This window comes from Manis javanica, chromosome 17 (assembly GCF_040802235.1).
Source record: "Manis javanica isolate MJ-LG chromosome 17, MJ_LKY, whole genome shotgun sequence".
In the NCBI taxonomy this organism is placed as follows: Eukaryota; Metazoa; Chordata; class Mammalia; order Pholidota; family Manidae; genus Manis; species Manis javanica.
The window spans coordinates 14,951,206-14,963,342 of record NC_133172.1 but is presented as its reverse complement, the minus strand read 5'-3'; the positions used below and the strand labels follow the sequence as shown (position 1 = coordinate 14,963,342).

General features: G+C 53.8%; 1 protein-coding gene and 1 long non-coding RNA gene across 3 annotated transcripts in view; one reads left to right on the top strand and one right to left on the bottom strand.

Annotated features, from left to right (window-relative positions):
- Positions 1-12,137, top strand: part of RYR1 (ryanodine receptor 1) — a 114,256-nt gene that overhangs the window by 52,638 nt on the left and 49,481 nt on the right. For both annotated transcript variants that reach the window (XM_037021731.2, XM_037021730.2), the window contains exons 46-64: positions 8-128; positions 224-393; positions 1,935-2,155; positions 2,251-2,341; positions 3,268-3,408; positions 3,810-3,973; positions 4,082-4,160; positions 4,411-4,500; positions 4,960-5,100; positions 5,421-5,495; positions 5,576-5,651; positions 5,986-6,109; positions 6,478-6,593; positions 8,191-8,258; positions 8,354-8,475; positions 8,926-8,975; positions 9,393-9,453; positions 9,564-9,802; positions 11,706-11,787. In XM_037021731.2, the coding sequence (XP_036877626.2) occupies positions 8-128; positions 224-393; positions 1,935-2,155; positions 2,251-2,341; positions 3,268-3,408; positions 3,810-3,973; positions 4,082-4,160; positions 4,411-4,500; positions 4,960-5,100; positions 5,421-5,495; positions 5,576-5,651; positions 5,986-6,109; positions 6,478-6,593; positions 8,191-8,258; positions 8,354-8,475; positions 8,926-8,975; positions 9,393-9,453; positions 9,564-9,802; positions 11,706-11,787 (2,231 nt within the window). The remainder of the gene's footprint in view (positions 1-7; positions 129-223; positions 394-1,934; positions 2,156-2,250; positions 2,342-3,267; positions 3,409-3,809; positions 3,974-4,081; positions 4,161-4,410; positions 4,501-4,959; positions 5,101-5,420; positions 5,496-5,575; positions 5,652-5,985; positions 6,110-6,477; positions 6,594-8,190; positions 8,259-8,353; positions 8,476-8,925; positions 8,976-9,392; positions 9,454-9,563; positions 9,803-11,705; positions 11,788-12,137) is intronic.
- Positions 6,052-11,684, bottom strand: LOC140847084 (uncharacterized). The gene is made up of 3 exons (XR_012126712.1): positions 10,110-11,684; positions 7,474-7,653; positions 6,052-6,179 (listed from the first exon to the last, which is right to left on the bottom strand). It is a non-coding gene; the product is annotated as an uncharacterized lncRNA (long non-coding RNA).

Below are 12,137 nucleotides of genomic sequence, written 5' to 3'. Positions count from 1 at the left end.
CCTCCAGCTAATCCAAGCCGGCAAGGGCGAGGCCCTGCGGATCCGTGCCATCCTGCGCTCCCTTGTGCCCCTGGACGACCTCGTGGGCATCATCAGCCTCCCGCTGCAGATCCCCACCCTGGGCAAAGGTGCGGAGAGGGTAGGGCTCAGCAAGGGAGCAATGCCAGGGAGGGAGCGGATGGGTGCAAAGGGCTTTGCTGCCGCTCTGCCTTCCTGCCCACAGATGGAGCTCTGGTACAGCCAAAGATGTTGGCATCTTTTGTGCCGGACCACAAGGCATCCATGGTGCTCTTCCTGGACCGTGTGTATGGCATCGAGAACCAGGACTTCTTGCTGCATGTGCTGGATGTGGGCTTCCTGCCTGACATGCGGGCAGCTGCCTCTCTGGATACGGTGAGCAGCTCTACCCAGCCTGGCCACCCTCTCTGCCTCCAGAAAGGGGATACGAGATGGTCGTGGGAACAGCGGCAGCACTTTTGTTTATTCGGAGGTTGTGTACACATTCTTATTCTTCTTATCTTCCCTCCCTCACCATTCAGATAGGGAAACAAAGTCAAGAACATTTTGAGTTCTGGGAGAGGGTGGGTGCAACCTCAGGTCATAAGAAATAATCATTCTCAGTGTGGCTCAGCATCAGGGGATCCAAGACCTGTGCACAACCACAGTAATAGTAGCAGAAGGTGACAAGGACAAGTGAGATGAGAAGTGAGAACTGACTACGGGTTTGGCGAAATGGAGGCCACTGGTGATGACAGCCAGCAGTCCAGCAAGTGGTGGGGTGAAAGCCTTCCTGGGGAGGGTGAGGCATTGGGGACAGCGAGCATCAACAATTCTGTACACAAACAAGTTGGTGAGAGAGGAACAGTGATAGGCTAGAGGGGTGACCTTGGCCAAGAGAAGGCTTTTTTCTTTTTTTATAATTTATTCAATTTTTTAATTTTTATTAAGATATCATTGATATACACTCTTATGAAGTTTCACATGAAAAACATGTGGTTACTATATTCACCCATATTATCAAGTCTCCCCCACACCCCATTGCAGTCACTGTCTATCAGTGTAGTAAGATGCCACAGAGTCACTAGTTGTCTTCTCTGTGCTACACTGTCTTCCCCGTGACCCCGCACACACCATATGTACTAATCATGATTCCCCTCAATCCCCTAAGAGAAGGCTTTTCTTAAGATGGAAGAAATAACCGTTGGTCCTTACCTGGGAAAGGCAACACTGGAGCTTGAATCGGTAACCCCCAGTGTATCATAAATACAGGGGGCAGAGGGATAAGCTTAACAGACACCATCAGAAGGCAACTAGCCAAAGCCAAAAGTAGGAATTTCACTGGACAAATGATCCAGTTTCTCTGGCAAATAAATAGCATTTAAAAGGGGAGAAAAGTGATAATTACAGATGGAGGGACCTAGGAGATCCATCAGCCAAATATGGTATGTGGGCCTTCCCAGGGCCGTGATCCAAACCCAGCTAAAGTGCAAAGCAATTTTTGAGACAAGAAAAAACTGAAGTGAGTTTTAGGAGACTGTTAATTCCCTTAGGTGTGATAATGGCAGCGTGGCATGTTAAATAGAAGCACTTGTCTGGAGATACGTATTTAAATATCTATGGTTAGGATAGCACGTGGCTGGGGATTGTGTGAAAATATTACAAGAGAAAAGGCAAGGTTCGAGGGGAAAGCAGGCAGAGGGTGGCTATCTGCAGAGCGGGCTAAACTGGGTAATAAGGGTCCATTAATTGGCTCCTGGACGTGTGTATTAAGAGAATTTTCATAGTCCAAAGTCATAAGGGGGATGGAGGCTGGGAGGGGCAGGTTGGGGGGAGATCAGAAGCCCGGGTGGTTTGCCCGGAGCTGTGCAGGGCGGGCGTCTGGGCAGCCCCCCCGGAGCCCGCAGCAGGCCTCATGGCCCCGCTCCGCGCCCCAGGCCACTTTCAGCACCACGGAGATGGCCCTGGCGCTGAACCGCTACCTGTGCCTGGCGGTGCTGCCGCTCATCACCAAGTGCGCGCCGCTCTTCGCGGGAACGGAGCACCGCGCCATCATGGTGGACTCCATGCTTCACACGGTGTACCGCCTGTCCCGCGGCCGCTCTCTCACCAAGGCGCAGCGCGACGTCATCGAGGACTGCCTCATGGCGCTGTGCAAGTGCGGCGGGGCTCGGCGCGGCGGGGGCGGGGGCGGGGGCGGGGCCCCGGCTCGTCCGGCTGGGTGCCACCGCCGGCCGGTGCGTGTCCCCGCAGGTACATCCGCCCGTCCATGCTGCAGCACTTGCTGCGGCGCCTGGTGTTCGACGTGCCCATCCTTAACGAGTTCGCCAAGATGCCGCTGAAGGTGAGGGCACGCCGGCTTCAGCTTGCCCACTTCCGTGCCCCACCCACCGGCTTGCTGTGCGCTGGGACTCGGGCTCATTTATATACCACACCGCCCCGCGCAGTTGACCTGCAGGAGTGAGGGCAGCGTCCCCATAGAAACCTCCTTAGCGCTCTCATTTGCATACTGAGATTCCCAGGACGTTCACTTCATCATTGGTGCCCCTAACACTCCCTAATCAGTGTTTAATTTGCCTAACACGGAGCCAGCCCTCACCTAAATTGTATACATTTGCATGGGTTAGTAGCACCACTATTCCTAATTAGTATACTTACTCAAATGCCCAGACCACGAGCCTTCCATTTTTCAAATGAGTATATTTATTTGAATAAGCATTACCACAGCTATTTGAAATATTCGCACAAAGTATCCTGTCATCTTTTCATTTGCATACTGGTTTGCAAAAGGACACTCAGATGTCTTGACTGGTCAGCATAATATATCTAATCAGCTCTTATTTCAAAATTTATATATTGGATGTGTAGACCTTCCAAATTACCATATATTTGCATGGGGTGCTGCCTAGATTTCTGTTTGCCATGGTAATTCACATAAGCACCTCTTCACTTCATCTGTATGCCCATTTGCACATGACCCTACCCATGGATTAAGCCAGGGATACTTGTTTGTGTACAGCAACCCTAGACGAGTCAAGGGGTAGTTTAATGCCCATCCTGACTCTAAATTAGAAAGCTAAATTTGCATAATACTCTGTCCAGGACCACTTCCCAATAGCATACTAGGTGCCTCATTAGCATCATTTGCATCACCACACCTCCTTTTTAACTTAGCAGCGCTGTCGTCCCTGGGCCTCCCTGGCCTTCCATTGCCTGCTCCTTGCTTACATCGCCGTCCACTATGTGTGTACCCCTCTTGTTTCTACCCAGCTCCTCACCAACCACTATGAACGTTGTTGGAAGTACTACTGCCTCCCAACCGGCTGGGCCAACTTCGGGGTCACCTCAGAGGAAGAGCTGCACCTCACTCGTAAACTCTTCTGGGGAATCTTTGACTCTCTGGCCCATAAGGTCTGGGCACCTGGGGCTGGGGGGTGTCTGAAAGGAGCCAGTTTGGAGGATTTGGGGCCCAAAGTTGAGGATCCAGAATGAAATCTCCAAATGTAGGGGTTTGGGGAGGGAGGCATTTCTGCAGACTTGGATCCAGGAGAATCTGGGCTGGGTCTCCGGTTTGGGTGTTACAAGAGCGGGGTGGGTCTCTAGTTTGGGGTCTTGGAGCAGGGTAATATAGAGGTGGTTTAAGGGTCTAGGTGAGGCTGAGGCTTGGGTTTCAGGGAAAGGGACCATAATTCATGTTTGGGGGCTCAGCGAGGAGGACTGATGACTGGAGGGGTGAGTTTGAGGTCCTAGGGCTTAAGGATTTGAGGGCTCAGCCAGGCCTGCCATGACGGCCCCTCCCCTGGCATCCCCAGAAATATGACGCGGATCTGTACCGCATGGCTATGCCCTGTCTGTGCGCCATCGCAGGGGCCCTGCCCCCTGACTATGTGGATGCCTCATACTCATCCAAGACGGAGAAGAAGGCCACAGTGGACGCTGAAGGCAACTTTGATCCTCGGCCTGTGGAGACCCTCAAGTGAGGCCTGGGGTCAGGGGGCTGGTGTGGGGCCTGGGGACTGAGAGAAGATTTCGGACGTGGAAGGAGGGGCCAGCCCAATAGCTGCTGACCCTATCTCCCCAATAGTGTGATCATTCCAGAGAAGCTGGATTCCTTCATTAACAAGTTTGCAGAGTACACACATGAGAAGTGGGCTTTCGACAAGGTTGGCACCAGGGTTCCCTCCCCTGCCAGCCTTCCTCAAGACCTCAGCTTTCCCCCAGACCCATGTCTTCCCTGAGGCCCCCAGATTTCCCTGAGACCCCTACTTTCCAGGGACCTGCTGCTTCCTCTGGACCCTCAGGCCTTCCAAGATTCCCCCTCTATGGTCCCCTGGCTACTGTCTACCCCCCATCCTGTCCCTGCACCCAGCCCCGTAGTGGTATTGCCTCCACCTGTCCCCTCTCCACCTCCAGATCCAGAACAACTGGTCCTATGGGGATAACATAGATGAGGAGCTGAAGACCCACCCCATGCTGAGGCCCTACAAGACCTTTTCAGAGAAGGTGACCAACCGTTGGGGCCCAATGTTGAGGATCCAAAATGAAACCTGCAAATTTGGGGGTTCACGCAGGAGTGGGTAGCTTCTCAAGCTTGGATCTCACTGGAGCTGTGGGTTAGGGCTCCTCATCCACAGACATTGTCTTTCCTCAATCTTGGTTGCCTCCCTTAAACCCCAGGCTCTTGTGCTCCTCTCTTAGGCTGGGTTTGCCTCCCTGATCATGCAAGTTCACTTCTTGGGGTCTCATGTGTAAAAGGGGCCAGTGAGAGTGTGTCTGGGAGGCTCTGTTACAGAGCAAGTAAAGGACCTGGGTTTAAATTCACTCTGGACCACTTCCTAGCCACATGGCCTTGTCCTGCCCCTTCTTAGGACACTTTAAGCCCATAAGGCTGAGCCAGAGGCCCCTGCCCCTGCCTCCCTCTCACCCCACTCCGCCAACTCCCCCACCTCCTGTGCACCCCAGGACAAAGAGATTTACCGCTGGCCCATCAAGGAGTCCTTAAAGGCCATGATTGCCTGGGAATGGACAGTAGAGAAAGCCAGGGAAGGGGAGGAGGAGAAGACGGAGAAGAAAAAAACTCGGAAGATATCCCAAAATGCTCAGGTAAAGGTGGGGGGTGGGGGGATGGGGGAGCTTCTAGAATAAGGGATGGGTCCAAGCAGGAGATTCAGTGGAAAGGGAAAAGGGCCAAGGGAAGGCGGTGGGAGAAGGGGGAGGCCAGGAGGGCTGTGCTGGAGAAGGCTGAGAGATGGCGGGGTTGGGGGGAGAGGGCACACATGTGTCTGAAGAACTGCAAAGCAGTGTGGCCTAGAGAAAGGACCTTAAGGAGAGGGTGCAGAGCAGGGGTGGAGGGCACAGATTAGGTTGGGACCTGGGCTTCCTGCTAGCCCATCAGGCTCCCCATCTCCCCCTTGTCCTCCCAGACTTACGATCCACGAGAAGGTTACAACCCCCAGCCCCCCGACCTCAGCGGAGTAACCCTGTCCCGGGAGCTGCAGGTGAGACCCTGGATCCCTTATTTGGGGTGGGGGAGGGCCTCCTCCAAATCAGGGCCTTGACTCTTTGCATCTGCCCCCAGGCCATGGCGGAACAACTGGCAGAAAATTACCACAACACGTGGGGGCGGAAGAAAAAGCAGGAGCTGGAGGCCAAGGGTGAGGGCATCCATCCCACTCCTGCATAGACTCCTCTTCACCACAGCTCCCTAGTCGTAGGCTCCAGTCATGTGGCTAGGTTAGAGTCACGTGACTGTGAACAGTTGCTCTCACTCCCTGAACCTCCGTTTCTGCTTGTGTGCAGTAGGGATATAACAGCGTTTAATTACTGTAGCTCGTGGTGAGGGTGTGACAGGCATTGAAAACAATGTTTTGGCTATCTTAACTCTGTCTTTATTAGTATAAGTACGCTCGCCCTCCTCTGCAGGAGCCACTTCCAAGAGAGTGGCTTGGGTCCCCCCAGCCCCTTGACTTCTGGTCTTTGCGGCTTCAGGTGGTGGGACCCATCCTCTGCTAGTCCCCTACGACACACTCACGGCCAAGGAGAAGGCGCGAGATCGAGAGAAGGCCCAGGAGCTGCTGAAGTTCCTGCAGATGAACGGCTTTGCGGTCACCAGGCACGGGGGTGGGGATGGGGTGAAGGGTGCTGGAAGCCCCGCTGGGGAAGGGGAGGAATGTGGTAGGAACCTGCAGGTAAAAGCCGGGCCAAAGAAGGGGAGAAGCTCAGAGGGGCGGGGCCCGGGTCACTGGGGCGGGGCCACAGAAGACTGGAGACAAGGAGGGGTGAGGAGCCCGGCCAGAGAGCGGAGGAGACCTAGAGGGGTACCCTGGGGAAGAGAGCTGGGGACAGAGAGGGGAGGAGGCCAAGAGGGGTGGGGCCTGGGGCCCAGGGGCGGGGCAGAGGTGGGAAGAGGCAGGGCTGGAGAGGAGGGGCTATCAGGGCGGGCCTGCCTCTGCGCCGACCCCTCTCTACCTGTCCTCGCAGAGGCCTTAAAGACATGGAGCTGGATACATCCTCCATTGAAAAACGATTCGCCTTTGGCTTCCTGCAGCAGTTGCTGCGCTGGATGGACACTTCCCAGGAGTTTATCGCCCACCTGGGTATGGAGAAGCCCCTCCCCACGCCCCCCCTATCCCTGCTCTCTCACCGAGGGCCCCAGTTCATGCATTTCTCCTCCCCTCCCCTCATCTAACTGTTGTGCCGGACACTGTTGCAGCTGCAGAGAATATCGCAGTGAGCAAGACAGACAAAGATCCCTGCTCTTCTGTAACTTAAATTCCTGCGGTGAATGCAGGCAATTAACAGAAGTAACTCAGTCTCTAGAGTCTTAGAAGGTGGTTAATGCGATGGGAAAAATACACTAGAGCCAGCTAAGGAAGATGGGGAGGGTGGGGAGGTGGAGCCCGTGAAAACCCGAATAGAGTATTCCAGGAAGGCCTGGAAGGAGCTGGGAGGGAGCGTGGGGACATCTGCGGAGAGGGTTTCAGACAGAGGAGCAGCCAGTGCCAAGGCTCTGAGAGGGTCCCTGGTGTGCGTATTAGGAGGTCTCTGGGCTGAAGCAGAGTGATGAGGGGAGAGGGGGAGGAGGTGGGGTGGAGAGGTGACAGGGCGGGTCCTGTGGGGCTTTGCAGGCCTGGTAAGGACTGTGGCTTTTAGCCTGAGTGAGATGGTGCCCAAGGGGGTTTGAGCAGGAGGGCCTTGGTCTGCCTCTGGTGTCCAGTCTTCTGGCTGCACTGGGAGACAGGCTGTGGGAGCAGGAGCTGAGGAGGGTGAACTGGGCAGATTCTGGATCTCCTGAAGACAAGGCTGCTGGGATGCCCCACAGATGCCACTTCCATACCACTAGGCATTGCAGCTGGGCCCCTAGACTCCATTCCAGCTTCCCCCCAAGGTCTCTAGCATTCCCCCTGAGAGCCTCCCAGGACCCTGAAGTTCTCCTCTGGTGAGTGGCCAAGCAGGATTCACTCTCACACATCTCACCTGGAATTCCACTTGGTCCCCCTCCATGCTGCATCCCTCCTGGAAATTCCCTTCCTTTCCACTCTGAACCTCAGTTTCTTCATCTGTGATATGAGGGTTTCGTTCCTCATAACTGGCTGTGGGTCTGTCACTTTCCTGCTGGGCAACCCGGGGTGAGTTACCTCACCTCAGTTTCCGCATCTGTAAAATGGGGCAGAGGGACCAACTATATAGACCTCCAAGTTGGGAGGAAATTGTGCAAGGACATTTCTCCCAGTGCCGGGGACATAGCAAGTGTTCAATAATTGGAGCCAGCATTACTATTTTAATAGTGTTGATTACTACCATCACCATTATTATGTTTGAAATTGATTTCCACCTTAAAATGAACTCCAATCTGTCTATATCAACTTACTTCGTTCATTCCAAATATACTTAGTGCCAGGTATTGAAGTTTGGGAAGAAAAGGCTTGCAGAAGGTGAAGAAGGGGATGCTCCATGGCCTTACTCCATCCCAGTTAGTCCTTCTTCCCATTTAAGCCTCAGGAATGGTTTGATCAAAGAGCTGGGGGATCAGATGAACTGGGAGAGAGGTTTATCTCAAAGCCAGCAGAGCTGACTTCATACCAGTGATTAATCTTCCATCACTTCCTACCTCTGCCCCCAGAATCCCTCCCCATCAGAACACCCTGAGTTCCCCAGCCTTGAAAATGACCCTTATTTTCCCTCCCCCATCAGAGGCTGTGGTCAGCAGCGGACGAGTAGAGAAGTCCCCGCATGAACAGGAGATTAAATTCTTTGCAAAGGTGAGAGGTGGGCTCGGAAGCGGGAGAGATCTGGGGGCTAGGTGGGCTCTCCCCACCCTTCACCCAGTTCCCCTTTATCTCTCCCGCTCCCCCAGATCCTGCTCCCTTTGATCAACCAGTACTTCACCAACCACTGCCTCTATTTCCTCTCCACACCAGCCAAAGTGCTGGGCAGTGGTGGCCACGCCTCCAACAAGGAGAAGGAGATGATCACCAGGTGGGCCACCCTGCGACCTCTGACCCAGACCCCGGACCTCACAGGGTTGTAATCCTGCTCCCTTTTCTCCCAACCTTGGGCTTTGGGGCTCTGTCCTGGGTGCTGGGCACAGACTCTTCTACCTGCAGAGGTTGCTGAAGGGCTCAGGTGGCCAACCGTCCTGGTGTGCCTGGGGCTGAGGGGTTTCCCAGGACACAGGACTTTCAGGCAAACTGGGATGAACTGGCCACCCTCCCAGAAAGGCAGACCAGCCTCCCCAGCCCCCAACCCCCCGTTTCTGCCTGTGACTTCCAAGCTTGCTCATCTCTGTGCCCCTCCCCGCCCCGCCTGTCTCCTTCGTTCTCTTCCCTATCATCCTGCTTCCTCTCACTGTGTCACTCCTGCCCTTTCTTGTCCCACTGGTGTCCTCACTCCCTGTCTCCCTTGTCTTCTGTCCCCTTCTTTCTTCAGCCTTTTCTGCAAGCTTGCTGCTCTTGTCCGTCACCGAGTCTCTCTCTTTGGTAAGTAGGCTCCCCAGCCCCTCTCCCAAATCTTCCCTCTTTTCCCCACATTACCACCCCCACTCTGAAAAATAGCTCCCAGGTTCATGCCTCCATTCAAACAACCTTCATTGTGTTCTTCCTTTGGACCTGGCCCTGGCCTCGGTAGTCCTGGGGACAGGGCAGTGACTGGGCAGCCTGGGGCACTGCCCTCACGGAGCTCCCAGGCTAGTGGGGGAGACAGACATTGCCAGATGGGGAGGGCCAAGGGATCAGTTCCAGGATGGGAGGCACAGTCAGGGGCTTCAGGGCCAGGGTGGAGGGTACAGGAAGAGGGGTAAGGGGAGGCCCAGGTGCCTGTGGGAATCTGGGGGGAATGTGGAGGGAGGTACTACTCTCTTAGCCCTTCTTTCACCATGGTCCGTCTTCCTTTTCCAGGGACAGATGCTCCAGCCGTGGTCAACTGCCTTCACATCCTGGCACGTTCCCTGGATGCCAGGTAGGGCCATGGTCGTGGTGCCCACTCCACCTCCAGCCCCGGTTCTCCTAGTCTCTCCCAAAACTAGAATCTCAGGTCCTGGAACTGACGTGACTCTGCTTCCCTCCTAGGACGGTGATGAAGTCAGGCCCTGAGATCGTGAAGGCTGGCCTCCGCTCCTTCTTTGAGAGTGCCTCGGAGGACATCGAGAAGATGGTGGAGAACCTGCGCCTAGGCAAGGTGTCGCAGGCACGCACACAGGTGAAGGGTGTGGGCCAGAACCTCACCTACACCACCGTGGCCCTGCTGCCTGTCCTCACCACCCTCTTCCAGCACATCGCCCAGCACCAGTTCGGAGACGATGTTATCCGTAAGGGCTCTGACCCTGGGGGCAGGGGTGGTTGGTCAGTTCAGCCAACACCACCCATATATTCCCCAGGTGTTTGGGTGTGGGGATTTTTTGCTGTAAGCAAAGTGTGGGTTCAGTAAATTGGTGGGTAACAGAATGAGTTAATTAGGATACAAGTTCAGCAGCTCTAACAAAAGACTCTGAACCACTGTAGCTTAAACAAGATAGAAGCATATTTCTTTCTCGGGTAACAATCTATTTACAAGTGGATGATGATGCCAGAATCCCTCCATTTTGTTACTCTGCTACCTCTGAAATATTGCCTTACCCAAACGGTTCAGGGTGGTGCACCATCAATCCTCATTCTAGCCAGCAGGACAGGAGAAAAAGCAGAGAGATGGGCACTGCGATCTTTTAAAGAAACAACCTAGAAGTGGTCTGCATCACTTCCTTCCCACTGGCCAGCACTTAGCACATGGCCATGAGTCACTGCAGGGTGGGCTGGGAAGGTAGCCTTTACTCTGGGAGATCTATTGCTAGGAAGAAGAAAAGGGCAGAGAAGGTAAGAACAGATACTGGGAATTAGTTAGCAGTGTCTGCCATGTTTATCCTACCAATTGGCACACTAGTGTGTGACCAGCCTGGGGTCTTGTGACGTAGTGCACACGGACAGGACAGAACACCAGCTGGGTGTCATGACATTGTGTGTGCAGGTCCTCAAAAGAGCCTTACCAGGTGTGGCCTGGACCGTGGTGGAGCCAGGCCAGGGGCTGGTGGAAAAGATGCTCAGGAAGCCAAGAAAATGGGGTGAGGAGGAAGGGGCATTCAGAGTGAGGCAGAAGGCGCTGGCCTGGGGATCTGGGGACAGTGGGGCTGCCAGGTGACAGGCATTGGAAGGAGTAACAAGTTGGGGGGATATGCGGGGGTCAGTCTGGGACTCAGTATGGGGGCCCAGGGGAGGCCTCCAGGGTGGGCTGGTAGGGCTGCCGGGCGTGGGGACTGAAGGATAGTGGAGCCAGGTCTCAGCACTCTGTTTGCTTTGAAATGAGAACCCCTGTGGAAAGCAGCACTTGGACGAGGTCCTTCCCCTAGTCCCACATTTTACTGAGAAAATTAAAAAATGTGCAGAAAAGTAAAAAAAGAGAGAATGGTTGACAATTTGCCCCACTTGCTTGACCTTTCACTTTATGGATGGAAGTATTTACAAACCTTTAAGTGGAACTTTAGAGTTTAAGTTGCCCCCACCATATGACACCTCATCCCTAAATACTGAGCCTACATCTCCTGGAATAAGCACCTTCCCTCAACCATAGTATCATTAGCACACACCTAACCTCAACTATATTTAAATGTCCCTCATTACTCTCAAAATGCTTTTGATTAAAAAAAAATTCAGAATCCAGTCAAGTTTTTCTCACTGCATTTGATTATGTGTCTGTAGTTTCTTTTCAATCTGAAACTGCCTCTTGCCCTCTTTCTGTCTCATGACTTTCTGAGGTTGATGAGGTTCTTAACCTGGCTTTTGGGTGGGTACGTGGATGAGCTAACACAATCCCGTAGTCAGGATTGGGTGTTCATTTGTGTTTTTCTGGAGAGGGTCCATTGCTATCATCCAAGAGATCCATGACTCCTCTCCAGGTAAAGAACAATAATGAGCCTTTATTGAGTGCCTGCTGTGTACCCTGTTCCAATTGCTTTGCAAGTATTAATTCGTTAGATTCCCACAACCACCCCATTAGGAAAATACTATAATGATCCCCATTTTCCAGATAGGGAAACTGAGGCCAAGAGAGAGTTGGTATTTGCTCAAGTCACAAGGCTAGTCTGCAGCCCCTGCTGTTACTTACCATCTGCGGACAAGCGAGGGGTTGGGGAGGACTGGTAGGGTGGGCACATCTGCCATCCTTGCCCTCCTCTCCCTCAGTGGATGATGTCCAGGTGTCTTGCTATCGAACACTGTGCAGTATCTACTCCCTCGGAACCACCAAGAACGTTTATGTGGAAAAGTAAGGAGAAAGAGCCATGGGTTGGGGCCAGGGTGGGTACTGTGGGTGCTTAGGAAAGGGAAGGAGCAGGAGAAAATGGGGATGAGTAAAAAGCAGGGGAGATGTCTTGAAAAACAGCCGTGCGCACTGTGGCAGCTGCAGTTCCTCAAGGTGGCCACATGAGGGCACTCGGGGAAGGCTAGTGAAGGCAGTGGCGGCCACCAGCTTGGGGATCAGGAGGGTGCCAGGCACTTGCTGGTCAGGATACCAGGTTGCTCCTCGCTGCGGAACAAACTTGCCCTGGCAGCAGGCAAACAGAAATGAGGGGGGTACACAGGAGCCACAGGACGCTGGGGGCACTGGGGAAGGTC